The sequence below is a fragment of the Salvia splendens genome, chromosome 8, assembly GCF_004379255.2.
Source record: "Salvia splendens isolate huo1 chromosome 8, SspV2, whole genome shotgun sequence".
In the NCBI taxonomy this organism is placed as follows: domain Eukaryota; kingdom Viridiplantae; phylum Streptophyta; class Magnoliopsida; order Lamiales; family Lamiaceae; genus Salvia; species Salvia splendens.
This window is the reverse complement of record NC_056039.1, coordinates 32797497-32819446: the sequence shown is the minus strand read 5'-3', so window position 1 is coordinate 32819446 and position 21950 is coordinate 32797497. Positions and strand designations below refer to the sequence as shown.

Sequence of the window (21950 nt, the reverse complement as noted above, 5' to 3'; positions counted from 1 at the left end):
TATGATAATTTTATTAAGTATGCATTATATTATATAGGTTTTTATGCAGTAGATGGAACGTTTTTTCAAAAATATACTAAATAGGGGGTGTGCTTAGATTTCTTTAATAATGCATTAGAATTATGGAGTAGTACTGCATTACATTAGTTATTGTGATTTTAATTAATAATGCATTAGAATTATGACGTCATCATAGCCCAGGTTTGACGAGCTTTCGTCACACAAATGAGAGGACACGTGTCACATCCCTAGAAGTCATGCGTAACCTTAATTAATCCTCTTTCTTTTTTGGTAACGATAATCTCACCCGTCCCTACTAAATGTGATGTTACTTCTCTTACTTAAAAAAGATGAAATGCACACTAAATATTTATGAGCGAACAAATATATGTACATAAAATTTGATACTCCATATTAACGTCACTAAAGTTCAATTAAACTACACCAAATTTTACATTTGTTTGGTAAGACGATAACTCATACATATATACGTCAGTTGATTATTTGGTAAAATAGTTCGATTTTAATTACGTATTATATTAATATTTTAAAAAAATACTTATAGTTTTATATTTAAGGCAATTATATTTTTAACTCGTAGTGGAATTGTTAGTTGTATCCGACCTGTTTTGATTGGTAAATTTATATTTAAGGCAATTATATTGTTGTTTTTCCATTATTGAAAATTTTCTTATCCTGAAATTTCTTCAAATGTTTTTTTAGTAATTTGTGGGTGAGAGTAGTGACTCTTAAATTTGTTGGCACGTTTTGTTTCCAAGAACTATCATTATTACTTTGGTCCATTTTGGCTAATAAAAAATTAATTACTTAATTATCATGAATATTCAGATCCATGACTTCCCTCTCCCATAGGCGATCAATCGTCGATTCATTTTTCACACCCAAACCAAAGATTATTATACTAGTGGAGTAGAAATTTGTTTACTGGCTTTCTGTTTTGTTTGCGTCAAATCCTTGAATCCCATTCTCAATTCTTGGCTCAAGTTTGGCTCGTCTTTTCAAAATTTCTTGCTCAATTTCAATTGCAGAGGTCAGCTACAATCCCCAATTTCTCCTAAGGCTAGGTGTTTGAATTTATTGCTCTGCTCTGATTTCTTTCGAGAATTAATCTTTTGTGTTTCCTTGCATTGTGCTTTCTTTTTGATTATGTGAAATTTCTGTTTCTTTTTTGACGGCATTGTGTTTGTTAATTGGAACGAGGGACTTCTGATTGGAGTGTTCTTGAAATGATAAAAGGATTGTGTTTTTGTTGATCGTAGGTAACTGGAAACAGCCTTTGAGAGCGAGTTGTGATTTCTTTAGCTCTTGAGTGAAATAAGGAAATTTTTTTGGCAAGATGATATCAAAATCTTATGCAAATCTTTTGGATTTAGCATGTGTGAATCTCCCACTAAAGAGTAAGGCGAAGGGGAGGAGGCAAGCTAATAGTGTTACATCTGAAAATCCATCTTCGGTGTCTGGTGAGCGGATGATCATAGTATCGAACATTCTGCCTTTACGAGCAAAGCGAAGGGCAGACAATAAGGGTTGGAGTTTTAGTTGGAATGAGGATTCTTTGCTTTTTCGGTGTAAGGACGGCTTGCCAGAGGATATGGAAGTACTGTATGTTGGTTCGTTGCCTGTTGAGGTTGATCCAATCGAGCAGGAGGATGTAGCGAATCATATCCTGGAGAAGTTTAAATGTGTTCCCGCCTTTCTGCCTCCTAGTCTGTTGGATGATTACTATCATGGTTTTTGCAAGAAACAGCTGTGGCCGCTTTTTCATTACATGCTGCCATTTACAGCTGATCATGGAGGTAGATTTGATAGGTCTCAGTGGGAAGCATATATCTTAGTGAATAAAATGTACTACCAGAAAGTGATTGAGGTGCTTATTCCTGAAGAGGACTTTGTTTGGATACATGATTATCACTTGATGGTTCTGCCAACGTTTTTGAGGAGGAGTTTTGTCTGTTTAAGAATGGGGTTTTTCCTTCACAGTCCCTTCCCTTCTTCGGAGATATACAGATCACTTCCTGTCAGAGAAGAAATCCTCAAGGCCCTACTCAACACTGACATTATTGGTTTTCATACCTTTGATTATGCTCGTCATTTTCTATCTTGTTGTAGTCGGATGTTGGGCATAGAGTATCAGTCAAAGAGAGGGTACATAGGGTTGGATTACTATGGAAGGACAATTGGAATAAAGATTATGCCGGTTGGGATACATATGGGCCATCTCCAGACAGTACTTAGGCAAGCAGATAGAGAACTAAAGACTGAGGAGCTAAAGCAGCAGTTTGAAGGTAAGACCGTGTTTCTTGGAGTTGACGATATGGATGTATTCAAAGGTATCAACTTGAAACTTTTGGCTTTCGAGCACATGCTCAAGAGGCATCAAGATTGGCAAGGAAAGGCTGTGCTGGTGCAGATTGCAAATCCTGCTAGGGCGAAAGGGATACATTTGGATGAAATACAGACTGAAATAGAGGAGATCTGCAGTCGAATTTTGACTGAGTTTGGTCGACCTGGATATGACCCGGTTGTTTTTATTCACCGTTCTTTATCAATCACTGAAAGAATGGCTTATTACAGCATAGCTGAATGTGTTGTAGTGACAGCAGTGAGGGATGGGATGAATCTGACTCCTTACGAATATATTATTTCTAGACAAGGCATCACTGGTGCAGAAACAAAGTTGAATTCAAGTGGACCTAAGAAGAGCATGCTAGTGGTATCTGAGTTCATTGGGTGCTCTCCTTCCCTAAGTGGTGCAATTCGTGTCAATCCATGGAATGTTGAATCAACGGCAGATGCAATGTATGTGTCTATATCAATGTCAGAATCAGAGAAGGAGTTACGACATGAGAAGCACTACCGATATGTTAGCACCCATGATGTAGCTTTCTGGGCCAGAAGCTTCTTACAAGACATGGAAAGAACTTGTGATGATCACCTGCCGAAAAGATGCTGGAGTATGGGTCTGGGCTTTGGGTTTCGAGTGGTGGCTTTGGATCCTAATTTCAGAAAACTTTCAATTGATGATATTGTAGCTGCTTACTGTAGCTCCAAAAGCAGGGCAATACTGTTGGATTATGATGGTACATTGATGCCTCAAAATTTGGTTATAAAGACTCCAAGTACTGAGATACTCTCTCTGTTGAACAGTCTCTGTGCAGATCCCAAGAATGTAGTTTATATGGTGAGTGGAAGAGATAGGAAGAGCCTAAGCGAGTGGTTTCTTCCTTGCAAGAAGCTTGGACTTGCTGCGGAACATGGCTACTTTTTAAGGTATACACCTAATTTTTTTTCTTTCATCAAATTTTTAGCTATTTTATTTCCAATAATATAGCTTCCCCTATAACGTATCTAGTAAAGTGTTAGCTGAATTTTGTTCATTATAGATAACTTCCGCTATAACGTATCTTTTGCGAATTTTTTTCTTAAAAATAATCCAGACTGGAATTAATTGCTTTGTGTACTACCAAACAGGTTGTTTGATCTCATAGGCTCCTTTTGAAAGTTATGGTCTTTCCACATTTTTACAACCACGTGTAGATAGCTAAGGCCTTTCGATGTTTATAGTGGTTTCAATCGAATGGCTTTTGATACTCTCAGTTCTTCTGTTACTCGATCCTTTTCTACTTGAGCTTTATTAATCCTTTGCTTCTGTTTATTTCCTTTCTGATGCTTGATATCATTTGTTGAATGAGATAGTGATTGGAAAGATCATATATGGTAGTGATTCAATTTTCTGCTGGTGGACTGTATCCATTTTCTTGTTTGTGGCTGCGCGGCTGCACCTCTTCTAGTTTTCGTTTTTTATTTTTTAGTAGTAGTGGAGGCTGTCTTTTGGTTTTACGTCTTGATAGAGTTATATCATGGGACGGCTGAGTTGCACATTATGGTGCAATCAGTGTCCAAATTCATTAGCACTGTCATTTCTATACCCAGTTTGATGATTTGTTTGCATCTTGAATTACCAATTTTGCAGGTGGCCGCAACAACAAGAATGGGAAACGTACGGCCAGGGTTCTGATTTTGGTTGGATGCAGATGGCTGAACCTGTTATGAAATCATATACCGAGGCTACAGATGGTTCTAATATTGAGAGGAAAGAAAGTGCCTTAGTTTGGCATTATCAGGATGCAGACCCTGAATTTGGTTATTCCCAAGCAAAGGAAATGTTGGATCATTTGGAGAGTGTCTTGGCAAATGAACCCGTTGCGGTCAAGAGCGGACAGTTCATAGTAGAAATCAAACCTCAGGCATGACTCCTTTTCCTTTTACTCTTCGATTGCTCAATGACTTTTCATTTTTCAGTTTCATACTCTTAGATTATCATCTTCGAATTTATCTACATTGATCACATCCAAATTTCCTAACATCACAACCTGAACATAGAATTGAGATTTTGCTTCTTGTTTTTTGAAACGTAGGGTGTTAGCAAAGGTCTAGTTGCAGAAAAGGTCTTCACATCAATGAGAGAGAAAGGGGAACAGGCTGATTTTGTACTATGCATTGGTGATGACAGATCTGATGAGGATATGTTTGAACTATTTGGTACTGCTGTGTCTAAAAACGTACTTTCATACAATACCGAAGTATTTGCCTGCACTGTCGGTCAAAAACCAAGCAAAGCCAAGTATTATCTGGATGACACCTCCGAAGTGGTAGCAATGCTCGAGTCTCTTGCTGCAGCTACTTCTCCAGTCCCATCCAATGATGAAGCCGATATATCTCCAAGAAGATTTGATCGCCATGTTTCTCTTGATAATTAGTTCTCTAAACGGGTAGCAATCTGAGTTCGGCTAATGGCGTCTCTGCTTATCGATCTTTAGGTTTTAGTCAATACTAAATGGAAATGACATAATTTTCTCTTCTTTCTTTAATTCTCATTAGGCCTTCGGGTCGGTGAAGTTTATCGAACTTAACCGTGATTCTTTTGGGGGTTCGGGGGAGATGCAGGTTGATTGGTGTGTGACTGCTTGCTGCTGTTTCCATTTGTGAATTGGTGATTTAGGGGAAGACCTAATCAAAATGATGTGAATAATTCTTTTTGACTGATGGAATGTGACTATTCCTATATTCTTTTGACATTTGATACAATTCTTTCTATTAACATGATTTGAGGATTTTCTTCTTTTGCATTGTTGAGTTGATTGCTAGTGTGATGAATACATCTACTGCAAAAAAAGTGTTTGTTCATTGTTTCCACCCAATCGATCTATCATTCCAAAATTATGTTTTGTATGTGCCATTGTAGAACTTACATTTTTCATTCACTCTATGCAATGTCTCATACTTCTTCCATCCCAAATTAAAAATTTATAAAAGTGGTATTTAGTGAGTTAAATGGAAAAAAAATAGAGACATAAATAAATCAATTTTTGTCATACAAAAATGATAAATTAAGCGTGAGATTAAAATGATTATTTTTTGTCAAAAAACATATGGAATGAGTCATTGAATTTGGAACATATAAAAAGAAACGCTACTACTCAATTGATTAGCTGATTAACGAGGGAGTATAACATAGAAGATGATAGAGGAATTTGTAGGTGTAATATTTACCTGAATTCTACTATAGTGGAAATATGAAATTATACAATGTGTGGAAAATAGCATGTAAGCTATAGCTATAGGCTCAAATTCAATCAAACATGAAATTAAGCAGCTACTGGAGCAGGTGCAGGAGCCACTCTGTTTTCCTTTGGGATTTCGACGAATTCAGAAAGAATGGCTCTGAATTCATCACCTGTGATCGTCTCCTTCTCAATCAGAACTTCAACAATCTTGTCTATTGCTTCGCGGTTGTTCCGGATGTGGCTCAGGGCGATCTCGTATGCGCTGTCCGAGAGATTCTTGATCGCGACATCAATGTCTTCAGCAAGCTTTTCGGACATGGAGTTCCTCGCCATCATTCTCATGATCACGTCGCCACTTTGAGCAGATGAGTCCATCAGAGACCACGGCCCGATGTCAGACATGCCAAAGGTAACCACCATCTACACGGGGCGGGGAAACCACAGACTTAGTTTATTGACCATATAAGAAAAAAACATCAAACAGATAGGAGTATAACATAACAAGGTTTACCTGCTTAGCCAAACCAGTGATCTGCTGTAGATCACCGGCTGCACCAGTTGTCACCTCAGCCTCGCCAAATATGACCTCCTCGGCAGCTCTACCACCAAGCCCACCAACAATTCTGGCAAACAGCTGCTGCTTGGATATCAAGGTCGGATCGTCAGAAGGGATGAACCAGGTCAGACCACGTGCTTGACCACGCGGCACTAGGGTGACCTTCTGGACAGCGTCGTGGCCTGGAGTTAGAGTTCTGCAACATGACCACAATCGATACTCACTCATAATATCTAGATGCAACAAAATCACTTAGGTGGTCATCTCAAAATCTACCTTATTCAATGGAATATGAATCAAGTTAGCTAGCTCAAAGATATCCTAAAGTTCCAATCTTTAATCTATAGATTCACATATACTATTTTTATATTTCTAAACTAATCCTTAATAATAATGAATTGAAAGCATGATAATAAGTACAGCTAAGAAATTTCTTGCTAGCATGTGTATAAAGGAGATTAGGCTTTGACTTACCCACAAATGGCATGACCTACTTCATGGTAAGCCACAAGACTTTTGCTCTTGCCATCAGTCATCACTGTTCCCTCCATTCCAGCAACTATCCGATCAATCGAATCATCGATTTCTTTGGACGAGATTGCTGTCTTGCCACGGCGACCAGCCAGAATAGCAGCCTCGTTCAAGAGATTAGCAAGATCGGCTCCACTAAAACCCGGTGTCCTCATGGCTATTATCTCAAGTGATACATCTGTACTGAACTTTTTGTTGCTCGCATGAACCTTCAGAATGTCAGTTCTTCCACGAACATCGGGGACATCAACAGAGACCTGCAAAAAAGTCGCAACATCAATAATTCATCTCTGGGAAGCAAAGAGACCAGTGTGAATTACCTGTCTGTCGAACCTTCCCGGCCGTAACAAGGCAGAGTCAAGAATATCTGCACGGTTAGTTGCTGCAACTACAATCACACCGGTGTTCCCTTCAAACCCATCCATTTCTGTCAACAGCTGGTTCAGCGTCTGTTCCCTTTCATCGTTCCCTCCACCGATACCTGCTCCTCTTTGACGCCCAACAGCATCAATTTCATCAACAAACACGATACAAGGCGCGTTCTCCTTGGCCTTCTTGAAAAGATCACGAACCCGTGAAGCACCAACACCAACAAACATCTCAACAAACTCAGAACCTGAAATGGAGAAAAAGGGAACACCGGCTTCACCAGCAATAGCCTTGGCAAGCAAGGTCTTCCCTGTACCCGGAGGACCAACAAGAAGAACCCCCTTAGGGATACGAGCACCCACAGCAGTGAACCTCTCGGGCCTCTTCAAGAACTCTACCACCTCCACAAAATCTTGCTTTGCCTCGTCCACCCCAGCAACATCATCAAAAGTCACCCCAGTGTTTGGTTCCATTTGGAATTTAGCCTTCGACTGACCAATGCCCAAAGGGAAACCTGGTCCACCAGGTCCGCCCATTCCACCAGAGTTTCGTCTCGATAGAAGGAAAAGCCCACCAATTAGAAGCAACGGGAAGGCCAGATTTCCAATCAAGTTAAACAAAACAGAGCCAGAATCTTCCTGAGCATTGTGTGCAGCAAAATCAATATTCTTCTCCCTCAACTTCTGCAGAAGCTCCTGGCTGAGGCCCGGGAGCTGCACGCGCACTCTCTGAACCCGGTTACCCAACTCAGGGGAAACAGCCTCAACAATAGCAATAGTGCCATTTTCGAATACATCCACCTTTTGCACTCTATCCTGATCCAGATACTCCAAAAACCTAGAATAAGACATCCTCGAGTTAGAAACACCTTGATCATCTGCAATTGCATTGCCATTGCCTACCAATGCAGGCACTGCAACAGCAGCATTGCCGAGCAACAACTTAAGAAATCCTCTTCTTCCTTCATTTATCTTACGATCCTGAGACGCTCTTATAGTAACGAATTTGGATGCATTGCTCAATGCCGGAAGACTAGTGGATTGGATAAACTGCCGGCCGAATATTTCCTTGCTCAGACCAGTTCCTAAGCCATTTCCCACTACACATGCTGATGAAGCAGCCATTTATCTTCAATCTACAGTTCAGCAAACCTAAATTTAGTAATTGTACTGTAGAAAACTCGAGTCACATAAACAAAACACATCTGTAATTCAACTTTGTCAGGAAACAGTCTTCTTCCCTTCAAATCGAAAACATAAATCAAACTCAAGCACAATTCTAATTCAGAATTTCACAATTTTGGTTGCAATGCATAATTCAAGTATTCAAAATCAACAAGCAGACACATGAAATTCAAAAAGTTAGCAACAACTAGAGGAAAGAACCAAATGAAAAGTTATCAACACTGACAGCTAACACAATCAAATCAATATATTTCGACCAAATTACTCAAAATCCACCACGAAAATGCTAGATTTATCGCATAAAAAGTTCTACAGCTCCACATAATAATTAAGCGAGGTAACTGGATTAACGGAAATACAGAACAGAATCAACACAATCTGAGCCAAATTGAACGAAGCTATGTGCAGTAGAGTGATAGAAGACGTTACCTACAATTGGTGGAGGTGAGTTTGGAGAAGGAAAATGGAGGGAGTGTTATGTATATAGAGAATGGATGTGGTGTGTAGACGGTCTACGTGGCTTCTTCTGGATAATTCAATGTTTGTTTTGTTTCAAATTTTAAAAATGCTCGCTAAATCGGTAAAAATGTTCAGTGAAATAAAATTACCTAGCATTGAAAATGCTTATTAAAGTGATAGGTAAAAAACTAATGAAGAGTGTTACTGTTATGTTTGAAACTGATATTTCACTCCACTAATTGATTTTACTCGCTAATCTTTTACATGTACTCTGTGAAATGGTTGGAAATTGTTTTACTCGACAAATCATGTTATTTTTTGAAGTCTACAAAGAATATAGTATGAAAAAGAAAAACGTAATTCACATTTTCTTTTCACCTCACAATTTTTGTCACTCTTTATTGTTATTAGTCTTAAAATAGAATTATATTAAGTGGCTGAGGGCATTCTTGTATAATTGGCCACTCCAATAAGTTCGTGTACAATTTATGGACATGTATCTCAACTTCTCAAGTCTCAACCAGTGTTAAATCAACTTTTTCTTTGTTCACAAAAATGTTTTTCTTTATTATTATTGACTTCAAAAAATTGGATAGGAAAGTGATATATTCCAATTAAAACTAGGTGTTCACAATGAGATACATGAGCCAATAAAATCACTTGCAAATTTGCAATTAAACTAGCACGACCTATTTGATTAACTTTTGAGTTTCAATTAGTGAAACTGGTGTGAGCGATTACTAATTTTATTTTATTTTGTTTGTGAGCGATTAGTAAATTGGCTGCACTTCATGTCTTGGCTTGCGCAGTGTGCACACGAGCTAACTTCGGACCAGACCCAACCCAAATTTTGATACGTTTTTAATAAAAATCTGTTTTTTAAATACAAAAAATTTAAAAAGTAAAACTTAGAAAATGACGGTTTTGGACGGGAATATTTAATAATTAAAAAATCTAGTCAACTAAGTTAATTTTGATTGTCAAGGGCAAAAATATGTGACCATTAATAATGATATGTTTCGTTTGAAACACATTTATTACTCAGACAACATTAAATAAGTTGTCCTTAAATGTTTGTATCCAAAAATTTTGAGCTATTATTATTGGAAAGGAGGAAGTAATAAATTGTAGGACTAAGAACAAATAATCATGTGAAAAAGGTCATTTCAACCCTCAAAATATAGAGGCAATGTGGTGATTGTCGTTGGCAATAACTAAATGGATAACAAAAATAAACCTCCACAAGGGTTGGTACGAGGCCAAATTTAATGGAGTTTTCTAGCTCTCATAGGTCAGCGATGTCAATGGAGTCAGTCGACCCCAACCCCACTTGGATTTGCCAACGGTGTACAGAAAACCAACTTTTAATGCAAAATGTTACTACTACTACTACTATTATATTATTTCAAACAAACAACAAGATACACACTATTTATTTCGCAACATAGATTAGTAACACAACATAGTAAAATAAACACAACACAAAATCTAGAGCTTATGCAGAAGCAAGTGAGCACCATGCTGAGGATGAATATTGATCAAACCGAGAGGAGCATGTGTATACGACCCAGAAAGCTCGAACGAGAACCTCCTCAGCATCATCGCCACCGCCATTTTCGCCTGCAGCATCGCAAACCCTTGCCCGACGCACACCCTCAGCCAAACAGGAAGAATATACTCGGGCCCTTTTGCGCCTTCGCCACACCTTCATTGAATCTCCCTGGATTGAACTCCAGGGCATCGTCTCCCCAGATTTCTGGGTCATGCTGTAGTATGATAACTGGAAGCGAAAGCAGAACCCCAGCTGGTAAGGTGAACTTCCCCAGCTTCGTCTCCTCGCTGACTCTCCGGCTTAGAACTGCCACCGGTGGATAAAGCCTCAACACCTCGTACAAAATCGTCGTAACCTGTGATCAAGGTCATGAAGTAAGTCCACTCAACGGTAACATAATGTAGCTGATTAAACTACACTTACAATCTTGAGCTTATTCAGCCCATCGAAATCTGGTGCTCTGTTGCGAAATAAGCGCATAACCTCGTCCCTTGCTCGTGCCTGCCAGCCGGGGTGTCTACTCAATAACACCAGTGTCCAAACAAGCAACGCGGAAGTAGTCTCCTGCCCAGCGAAGTAGAACAGCTTGCACTCCTCGACTACTTCATCTATGGTCATCCCGAACCTCTTGTTGCCACTCTCCTCGATCTCTCTGAAGTTGGACGCCAACAGTATGCTTAGTAAGTCCTCATGGACAGCTTCCCCTGTCTTCATAGCCTCAACTCTTTTGCCAATGAGTCCTCGGATCGTTGACTCAACTTCCTTCTCGATTCGCATCATCCTCTGGTGCCTTCTGCAGCATATGAGAACAGGATTTCATGTGTGTATACTACTTATTATTACTACCTCCATCCCGGGATGTATATAGAGCGCACGGTGTGCATGATGTGCTTAGCCTGTTCCCTCTGAAGTTCGAATATTAGTCTCCCTTCTAGGTAGCTGCTACCGAACGCAGTTCTTGATATTGCATCGCTCGTTATAGTTTCCAAATAAGGGCATACATCCACCTCAAGAGATCCCTCCGGTGAGATATTCTTCTTTCAGAACGTCGTCACAGCTCGTGTAGAAGGCCGGAATCATGAGCAAGCAGGGTGGATGATTTTCCTGTGCTTGGCCCGTTTGTCTTTCTCATAGGCTGAAAGTCCTTGTGCAAGCAGATTCGTCAATGGATTCGGGTTAATCAGCTTCAGGTACAGATAGCTCTTGGTTATCACTTCCTTGACTAGGTTAGGATCAGTCTAGATAATCGAAGCCATTGGTCCGAACCAAACAAACGACTCCTTTCCTAAATAATCAATATCAAGAAAATCAATTTGCATTACAACAAAAGTTGCATTTTATGAGCATTCATCATAAACCCACAAAATTTAATACTAATACCCATCCGTTCCTGAAAATTTATTACTTATTTCAATTTTCATATGTCCTACAAAATTTGTCATATTTCACTTTTACCATATTTAGCAGTGGGCCCTACGTTCGACTAACTCATTCTCACTCAAATTTTATAAAACTGATATAGAAAAGTAAGACGCATATTACACTAACTTTTTCAATTAACTTTCAATTATTACTATATGGTACTAACAAACATGATTGTTTGAAATAATTAGAAAATGAAGCATACCATATTTGTGAATAGTGTTGAGGAGAAAAGGGACAAGTCTCTTCTTGATATCATCATCAAGATTGATGGGTTTGCTCCTGGCTTCGATGACCCACTGCCCTATCCTCCAAGTAGATCCGCCCATGATACACACCTTCCATTTTTTCTTATTTCATCTCTTTATCGTATGATCGACATATATATATATACACTGGCCAGGAGGAGGTTCCTATGCTGTCATCAAAAACACAACTTGACATAAATATTTTAATTGAACAAGAGACATGCAAAGACTTCTCAACTTACACGTACACTCATTTCTTTACATGCACAAAAACAATATTACCATGTTAATTAAAGAATTAAGATAAACGTTTGGCATAAATATTTTAATTGAACAACAGACATGCAATGATTTATCACCTTACACGTACACTACTCATTGTCTTTTTAGTTGTTTTTTTAACAATTGATTATAGACGGACCACTTCCTTACAAATTGAGATTTTTAGTTGTAAACAAGTAAGTACTTTAATTACACAAATAGTCAAATATGTGAATGGAGAATTTGTCCCATACTCGAGAGTTCTTGTTCACTTTCTTTGTTACGGAAGTATCAGATATAAATTTGATGAGATTTGGTGGCGTGGGTCCCCCTGAAATGAAAATTACCCCTTAGAGCATTCACGTCCGTGCTCTTGCCAACGAGCACGGATGTGAGCCCGGATCCACTTTTCTGCCTGCTCTTAGGCAAGAGCACAACACCCACATTCGTGCTCTTCCGCAAGGACGAGCACAATGGTCTCACCATTCTATTATTCAATTTAAATAAAAACATTTTCACAATATTAAAATTCATTAAAAATACCCAAAATACTATTATTAATTACTAAAAAATTAAAAATTACATAATTAAAATCCTAAAAATAAAAAATTTAATAATTAAAGTCTTAAAAATTAAAAATTACATAATTAAATTCATAAGTGACCTAATTTCGTCCAAATGGATGATGAATGAGTGTATTTATAGATGAGTTTGGGATTAAATATTTTTAAAAAATTTTCAAAAAAATGATAATAAAACGACTATATTTTTCAGAATCCGAAAATATATATATTTTTTAATTTTTGGTATTATTTTTAATTTTTTAAAAAAAAAAGAAAAAGAAAATGTCAACGACCAATGGAAACGCGTCACGTCGTCCTGCTCGCTGGCACGGACTTGCTCTTAGCTAAAAGCACGTCCGTGCCAGCGGCAAGAGCGCAGCAGCGGATAGGCGTGTCCTTGCCAGCGGCAAGGACGGACGGACAACGTAATACAACCGTTGCGGATGCTCTTAGTTCAGTTGAGTATGGCTATCAGAAAATATTCAGTGGAGCTTCTATACTACAATGACATTATCAGCTTGTGTACTCAGCTAATTAATTATTAACAAATAAAATTATAAATGACTAGACATACCTAAAGGTATTTTTAGAAGATATTTATTAAACCACTTTTATTAGATATTGCATAATCTTAAAATATGAAAATTATCAATATTTATTTCTTCTATATATAAATATTGACATACTTCTATACTTTTAATTTAATTTTTATTTTCATATTAAGTTAAGTAAACATATAACCTATAAAATGTGTTAAAAAACTGAAAATTTTATTAAACCACTTTTATGGAATATTATATAATTTCAAAATATTATATATATATATATATATATATATTTAATGGAGCATTCATCCTTTGGTTTGATTTTGTGTCTTAGGCTACGCAGCGACAAGTTTGAAAAAAAGTATCTTTATTTCTGTATTACACAAACAGCAAAACTAATATACTTCTATTTACTAACAAAACGACATTAAAAGAAGCTAGAGCTTGTGCAGGATAAGGTGAGCTCCATGCTGAGGCTGGGTAGTAACAAAAGTGGTGAAAGGAGCATGCGTATACGAGGGCGAAAGCTCGAACGAAAAGCGCTGCAGAATCATCGCCACTGCCGCCTTCGCCTCCATCATCGCAAACATTTGCCCCACGCATATGCGCGGTCCCCACCCGAACGGGAAGAATATCCCCTGCCCCCCCTTCTGCGCCTGCGCCACTCCTTCGCTAAACCTCTCTGGGTTGAACTCCTCCGCGTCGTCCCCCCATATCCCCCGGTCGTGATGCAATATCAGGACCGGAAGGTATAACTGCACCCCAGCCGGCAGCCTCATCTTGCCCAACTTCGTCTCCTCGCCCACTCTCCGCGCCATCGCCGGTATAGGCGGGTAAAACCTCAGAACCTCGTTGAGGATCATGGTCACCTAACATAAAAAGAGTCACCAAATTAGATATTAACCAGAATTTTATCAAATTTCATGATTTAAGCGACTATTATCCTATATATTCTTACGATTTTGAGGCGACTCAAGCCAGCAAAGTCCGGTTTCCTGTCACCAAAGACTTGCAAAACCTCTTCCCGGGCTTTGGCCTGCCAGTCGGGATGTGTGCTCAGCATCACCATCACCCACACGAGCCACACAGAGGTCGTCTCCTGCCCTGCAGAGTAGAAGAGCTTGCACTCCTCTACTATCTCAGCTATGCTCATCCCGTTGCCACGCTCTTGAAAGTTGGACTCCAACAATATCCCAAGCAAGTCGCCACGGCTGCTGGCTTCCTCTGTTTTCATGGACTCGATCCTCCTGTTGATGAGACCCCGGATCATCGACTGGACTTCTCTCTCAGTCTCCTTCATTCGCCTGTTCTTCTTGGTCGGAACAAATCTACACATCATCAACAAACTCATGACTAAACCAGTTTGATCAACAAAAACATAACTCAAATTAGTATGATCAAATTTATATCAGCACCTCCATCCCGGGATATATGGAGACTGCGAAGCCTGCATCACGAAATCTCCCTGCTCTTTCTGAAGCTGGAATATCCTTCTACCTTCTTGGTAGCTGCTCCCGAACGCAGTTCTTGAAATTGCATCGCTCGTTAAGCTCTGCAGATCCGGCCATACGTCCACCTCACCGGAGACAGCCTTCTCCTCCCATTTGGTCAAGACCTCTTCACAGCTCAAATTAAAGGCAGGGATCATAAGCTGCACCAACAGTCAATCAATCTCACTCAACTACACCATAGTATGATCAAGTTTCAATAGATGGTGACAACAACCTTGAGTTTATCAATATGGAAAGCAGGATTGATGATTTTCCTGTGTTTTGCCCATTTCTCTTTTTCTTCGCTGAGAACTCCTTGTGCAAGCAGCTTCATTAATGGATTCGGGAGCTCTGGCTTCAGGTATACATAACTCTTGTTGAGCACCTCCTTGATTAGCTCAGGATCCATTAAAATAACTGAGGGATTCGGTCCTAACCAAAAGAAACACTCATTTCCTGCAATTGTTAGGAATCAAAACCAAGCAAATCAGATTTTACCTTTTGTATCCATTCAATTAATTCACAGCAGAATCAAACAATTTTCTACGAGGTTAGATCGTAATTCACACGGAATCAATGAATCATTCGACTATAACTCAAATTAACTAAACGATTAGCAAAATTGGGGAACAAAAACAAAACCTAATTTGGCATTCAACAAAAAAAGAAGCAAAATTAAAAAACAATACCGTGTTTTTGAATGATATTGAGGAAAAATGATTGAAGTCTGGGCTTGATATCATCGTGGAGATTAATTGGGGAAGACTTAGCTTCGGTGATCGACTGCATAAGCTCCTTTAAGTCGCCATACATCAATCTGTAAGGATTTCCCTTCAGCCCCTGCTTCCTGAGGGCTCTCTCCAACTTCTTCGGCTTGATGTATGCCCAATTCAGTATTTTCCAAGTGTATATCAACGCCAAAAATGCTAAAACGGCAGCAGCCAGTGTTTGAAATCCGACCTCCATTTTTATACACCAATATTGTGTGTATGGTGAGAAAGTGATGAAGCAAAACAAGTGAGATATCGATGAGGGTAACAGTTTCCTCGAACATGCATGGTGGTGAAGAAAAATGGGAGTGGAAAAACCTTCCACACTCTAACTAAGGTTGAGTTTTCTAATATGCTTCTTCTTTTCAAAGATGGTGGTAATGAGTGATGATTTAGAGACATAATGTCTCCAAGCCATAATACCCCTATGTCAATTTGCCATAAGCCAAATTATAATATGGACTAATATACCCTTATTTTGAATTAAATAATAATTGAATAAATAAATATATATCAATTAATCATAAAAGGAAAGGCAATTCATATCAAATTACTATCTTTTATCTAAATATACATCAATCAAACTATTATCAAAGTCAACTCATATCAAATTATACTATTTTACCTAATACACTCAATCAAAAGAATATATAATTAATTTTTTGATTGGGGTACATTTGTAACGTTTTTTAAATTTAGAATTTAAAGAAATTAATATATTGGAACGTAAAGAATTACTACTATCAAAAGTATGAAATTCTTAAATTTTAATTTGTCGTATGTTACAGTGAACTGGACTAAGAACTCTAATATTGCATAAGAAAAGGAGAAATATTAACTATGTACTTTAAGATATTTAATAGATGAGTTAAAAATGTGTAATAGGTTCAACATAATGTTCTAAAAATTAAGAATTTAAAGAAATAAAAATTTTGAATGTAAAGAGTTAAATTAAAATTATGAAATTCTTAAAATCAAAATTTTAAACTCCATTAGTAACAATGTATCATTTCTATTAAATATAAAATTGTTTAAATTCTTAAAATTTTGAAACTTTACTTTGAATCCCGATAAAAAATAATCAAATACGGAGTACTTTTAATTCATCTAACCAATATTTTAAAAATATAACTACTATTTTATATTTTTTTAATAAATTGAATCTGGAAAGTGAAGGTATATAAATTTTTTCTCATTATAAAAAGATGTATTTTGGAAAGTAAGATATAACCTTTTACAATTTGTATTTTAAAAGTAAATGTATATAGTTAACGTTCCAGAATTAAAACTCTTATAAACAAATAATATGTTTTATAAATGTAGGAGTAATAAGGTATATGAACATCTTATAAATTTAATTACAAATAAAATACGTATAATGTTAAATTAAAAATATCATTTCCCATTTCATTGCTTCAAGATTTTGTTCACAAGATTTGAATAATTGAATTGTTAGTTGTTACAGGTAGATTTTATTTGATTTTAGAGTATATATTTGCTTAAATCATGTCATCCATATAAATGCACACAACTTTACTAAGCAAGTAATTCTTAAATATAAAAAAATGTTTTTATATGCACAAGGGTATTATGGTATATGTACAAAACATTTATTTAAATAAAAATATAAAACAATCTAAAAGGACTATTTTAACCTCATTATGTCTTAGACATTATGTCTCCAAAACATTTTTCTTTTATAATATGCTTCTATTATTTAAAATTAATTGTTTCAAGAAAAAGGAGAAACAGATATGTTAAATAAATTTGTGACGTCAATTGCCACAAATAACACTCACTTACTAGCTATTGTTAAATGAAAGTATTAAATATTAATGGTAAATGTGTTTTATAAAAACCTATTGGTGTAGTTCAAAACCCAAGTCATTCATTTTTTATTTTTTTAACAATTATGTTGTGTTTTTTCTATTTGGTATTTTTCTTTCTTCCTTGCTTTTCTTTCTTCTTTATAACATACTCCCTCCGTCCCGCACTACTCGCACTTATTTCCTTTTTGGGCGTCCCAAGTTACTTGCACTCTTTCCATTTTTAGTAAAAAATTTCACCTACAGCCGTCATTTTTTACTTTCATATACACTCATTCCTTAATCTCCGAGCCGAAAAGGAAATGAGCGAGTAGCCCGGGACGGAGGGAGTAATAATTTAATTCTTTTATCTTAAAAAAATGCCATAAGGGGTGAACGATTTACGTAATATGATTGTGGATGGTGTTATATTAGTGTGGCTTAGAACATCAGTTAAATCAGAGATAGAATAGCTCTTCGAAAAGTACGCATTTTTGGATGAATGAAATAATTCCAATAATAATTAGTCAAACAAAGATATAAATGTCCATTGGAAAAGTACACATTCATTTAATAACAAATTGTCTGAACGTAGTAAGTCATTTAATAACAAAGAAAAACACATTCATTTCTAGCCACACTTCCATTTTTCTCACATAGTAAAGTCTCATTTCCATTTTCCACCATAACATGATAAAACTTATAAACTCAATATCTATTCTAGTCGTGTTTTAATTGATTTAAATACTATTTTATAGGAGTATGGATACTTGGTATGCTGCTTCCATCGACTGCTTATAAGTATATATTTTTGCGAAAATTTTTGTCACTTTTTGATAATTTATGGTCAATTCCATAACTTATAAAAATAGATAATTAAATTATAACTTTTGCACACTGTTCAATTGTCCCATAAAATTAAACTTTTAATGAAAATTTTCATTTAAATTATTAATTTTTGGCTAATTTATGGATAAATTTTTGGTAGATTTTAAATGTTTGGTGAAGATATAGTGACGAAAAGTACAAAAACACTATAGATTTTCGTCAAAATTTAAGTTGCATGAGATATATTGTGAAAAATCAATCCACGTAACTTGAAAATTTTTAGAAAATAACTTTTTCCATAATTAGCAAAAAAATGCAATTTTATTTTTGAAAAATAATACTCCCAAGTCCCTAGTTGTGATAAACCCTCTTTATTTCTTATCACACACAGTAAAACTAATCTTTATCAACAAAAAAGACAATAAAAGAAAGCTAGATCTTCCGAAGGATAAGGTGAGCTCCATGCTGAGGCTGAGTAGTAATAACAGTGAAAGGAGCATGCGTATACGAAGCCGAAAGCTCGAACGAGAAGCGCTGCAGAATCATCGCCATCGCTGTCTTCGCCTCCAGCATCGCAAACACTTGCCCCACACATATGCGCGGCCCCCACCCGAACGGGAAGAATACCCCCTGCCCCCCCTTCTGCGCCTTCGCCACTCCCTCACTGAACCTCTCCGGATTGAACTCCAAAGCGTCATCCCCCCATATCCTCCGGTCGTGATGCAATATCAGGATCGGAAGCGATATCTGCACCCCGGCTGGCAGCCTCATCTTGCCCAACTTCGTCTCCTCACTCACTCTCCGCCCCAGCGCCACTAGTGGCGGATAAAGCCTCAAAACCTCGTACAGAATCATGGTCACCTGCCATAAAGAGCAACAAAATTAGGAAAACAGAAACTTTACTCGAACATCAGACCTTTAGCCATAGACATTAAACAGTAGACTCTACTGTAAGGCCTCAAACGTAAAGGGGAGACCAACCAAATACTAGGTTCCATCCTAAAACCTAGGTATTTAAGTTGATTTCCCTTACTAAGAAACTGACACAATTTGATCAAATTTCATGATTTCAACGACTATCATCCCATATTCTTACAATCTTGAGGTGACTCAAGCCAGCAAAATCTGGTTTCCTGTCACCAAAGACGTGCAAAACCTCTTCCCGGGCTTTGGCCTGCCAGTCGGGATGAAGGCTCAGCATCACCATCACCCACACGAGCCACGAGGAGGTGGTCTCCTGCCCTGCAAAGTAGAAGAGCTTGCACTCCTCGACCACCTCGGCTATGCTCAATCCGTAGCTCCTGTTGCCACCCTCTTCAATTTCTTGAAAGTTGGACTCCAGTAATATGCCAAGAAGGTCGTCCCGGCTCCCGGATTCCTCTGTTTTCATCGACTTGATCCTTCTGTTGATGAGATCCCGGATCATCGACTGGACTTCTCTCTCAGTCTCCTTCATCCTCCTATTCTTATTGGTGGGAACAAATCTACACATCATCAACAAACATATATCCTGATCAAATCTCAAATCTACACATCATGAACAAACACATGACAAAATAAGTATGATAAAATTTATATTGATACCTCCATCCCGGGATATATAAAGACCGCGAAGCTTGCATCACAAACTCTGCCTGCTCTTTCTGGAGCTGGAATATCCTTCTACCTTCTTGGTAGCTGCTCCCGAATGAAGTTCTTGAAATTGCATCGCTAGTTAAGCTCTGCAAATCCGGCCATACGTCCACCTCACCGGAGACAGCCTTCTCCTCCCATTTGGTCAAGACTTCTTCGCAGCTCAAATGAAAAGCTGGGAGCATTAGCTGCACCAACAATCAATCACACTTAACTACACCATATCACATGAATTATGCAGTGGATGATGATGATGATGATAACCTTGAGTTTTTCAACATGGAAAGCAGGATTGATGATCTTCCTGTGTTTGGCCCATTTATCTTTTTCTTGGTTGAGAACTCCTTGTACAAGCAGCTTTGTTAGTGGATTCCTGTTTTCTTGCTTTAGGTATAGATAACTCTTGTTGAGCACCTCCTTAATTAGCTCAGGATCCATTAAAATAACTGCGGGTATCGTCCCTAGCCAAAAGAAACACTCATTTCCTGCAATTTTTAGGAATCAAAACCAACCAAATCAGATTTCACCTTTTTTATCCATTCAATCGAAACATAATAGAATCAAACAATATCCTACGAGGATGAGATCGCAATTCATACGGAATCAATGAATCATCCGACTGTAACTCAAATTTACTAAATTAGCGAAATTGGGGAACAAACACAAAACCTAATTTGGTATTCAACAAAAAGAGAAGCAAAAATTCTAAACAAATACCGTATTTCTGAATGATACGGAGGAAAAATGATTGAAGTCTGGGCTTGATATCATCGTGGAGATTAATTGGGGAAGACCTAGCTTCGATGATCGACTGCATAAACTCCTTCAAGTCGCCATACATGAATTTGTAAGGATTACCCTTTAGCCCCTGCTTTCTGAGGGCTCTCTCCAACTTCTTAGGCTTGATGTATGCCCAGTTCAGTAATTTCCAAGTGTATATCAACGCCAAAAATGCTAAAACAGCAGCAGCCAGTGTTTGGAATCCGACCTCCATTGTTATGCCTCGACAAATGCCCAATCTTGTGGAGTATATAGAATGAAAGTGATGAAGCAAAACAAGATCAAGATGAGAAATTGATGAGGATAAGAATTTCCTCGAACATGCATGGTGAAGAAAAATGGGATGTGAATACCCAGTCCTCACTCACCACTGAGTCACCAGTCAACTTACTAGTTTTGTAATATGATGATGACATTTAAAGTTGATTTTTTAAAGTAATTCATCAAAAAAGATTTGGATTAGTAAAATAAATTTGGCTTGTCAATTGCATGGAAGAAGAAAGTCTTTTTTTATGAGTAAATACACTGTAATTTGAAAGGTAGTGTCAGAGTAGTACTCTCTCCTATTCCTCAAAAATATACATTTTTCTTTTTTACTCCGTCCCATAAGAATATGCACTTTCTAATTTTACAAAGTTTTTCTCTCTAACAAGGTGAGACTCATTCTTCACTAACCATGCTTTATTTTTTTTTCTCTCTACGTCTCTCTTACTTCACCAATTTTACATTAAAACTCGTGCCGACCCCAAAGTACATATTCTTTGGAGACGGTTGGAGTATTAATCTTTTATCATTATATTAAACACATTACTATTTTACTTTTGTTTTTATTTATTTTACTCTATTAATTATGTACTCCCTCCGGCCCACTAAAGATGACTCACTTTCCTTTTTGGTTTGTCCATCCAAGATGACCCATTACTATAAATGGAAACATCTTTATCTCTATTTTATTCTCTCTCTTACTTTACTCTCTCCACTTAACACACAAAATAAAAATACGTAAAACTTCGTGCCGCTCAAGAAATGAGTCATCTTCCTTGGGACGGAGGGAGTATTAAAACTAGTATCCAACTGAAAAAATATACTCCCTCCGTCCCGCACTACTTGCACTTATTTCCTTTCTAGGCGTCCCAAGTTATTTGCACTCTTTCCATTTTTAGTAACAATTTATACCTACAGCCGTAATTGTTGACTTTATCTATCACTCATTCCTTAATCTCCGTGCCCAAAAGGAAAGGTGCGAGTAGTGCGGGACGGAGGGAGTACTACTTTTGTGGGACCAAGAGTATTATTTTGCAATTCCATTGAAATTGTAGGGCATGTGTTACTTTATTATATACTCCTAGTAAATTGTAGGGCATGTA

General features: G+C 37.5%; 4 protein-coding genes and 1 pseudogene across 5 annotated transcripts; 1 reads left to right on the top strand and 4 right to left on the bottom strand.

Moving 5' to 3' along the window:
* Nucleotides 1-814: 814 nt before the first annotated feature.
* LOC121744366 (probable alpha,alpha-trehalose-phosphate synthase [UDP-forming] 7) lies at nt 815-5092 on the top strand. 2 transcript variants are annotated; one of them, XM_042137886.1, is made up of 4 exons: nt 815-1051; nt 1281-3291; nt 3995-4268; nt 4440-5092. In XM_042137886.1, exons 2-4 carry the CDS (start codon nt 1358-1360, stop codon nt 4779-4781), a joined length of 2550 nt encoding a protein of 849 aa, XP_041993820.1. In that variant the 5' UTR covers nt 815-1051; nt 1281-1357; the 3' UTR covers nt 4782-5092. The 2 variants fall into 2 exon arrangements, with proteins under 2 accessions (XP_041993820.1, XP_041993821.1); XM_042137887.1 differs by lacking the exon at nt 815-1051 and adding an exon at nt 1059-1085.
* Nucleotides 5093-5509: 417 nt separating this feature from the next.
* LOC121744275 (ATP-dependent zinc metalloprotease FTSH 2, chloroplastic-like) lies at nt 5510-8212 on the bottom strand. Its single transcript, XM_042137754.1, has 4 exons — nt 6996-8212; nt 6619-6932; nt 6100-6340; nt 5510-6008 (listed from the first exon to the last, which is right to left on the bottom strand). Exons 1-4 carry the CDS (start codon nt 8166-8168, stop codon nt 5670-5672), a joined length of 2067 nt encoding a protein of 688 aa, XP_041993688.1. The 5' UTR covers nt 8169-8212; the 3' UTR covers nt 5510-5669.
* A 1963-nt stretch (nt 8213-10175) lies between these two features.
* On the bottom strand, nt 10176-11990 carry LOC121746111 (annotated as a pseudogene).
* A 1638-nt stretch (nt 11991-13628) lies between these two features.
* On the bottom strand, nt 13629-15941 carry LOC121744276 (cytochrome P450 72A397-like). The gene is made up of 5 exons (XM_042137755.1): nt 15458-15941; nt 15004-15224; nt 14694-14929; nt 14237-14606; nt 13629-14147 (listed from the first exon to the last, which is right to left on the bottom strand). The coding sequence occupies exons 1-5, from the start codon at nt 15732-15734 to the stop codon at nt 13716-13718; spliced, it is 1536 nt and encodes a 511-aa protein (XP_041993689.1). The 5' UTR covers nt 15735-15941; the 3' UTR covers nt 13629-13715.
* A 2532-nt stretch (nt 15942-18473) lies between these two features.
* On the bottom strand, nt 18474-20979 carry LOC121743411 (cytochrome P450 72A397-like). Its single transcript, XM_042136714.1, has 5 exons — nt 20521-20979; nt 20068-20288; nt 19756-19991; nt 19268-19655; nt 18474-19032 (listed from the first exon to the last, which is right to left on the bottom strand). Exons 1-5 carry the CDS (start codon nt 20795-20797, stop codon nt 18604-18606), a joined length of 1551 nt encoding a protein of 516 aa, XP_041992648.1. The 5' UTR covers nt 20798-20979; the 3' UTR covers nt 18474-18603.
* Between the last annotated feature and the right edge of the window lie 971 nt (nt 20980-21950).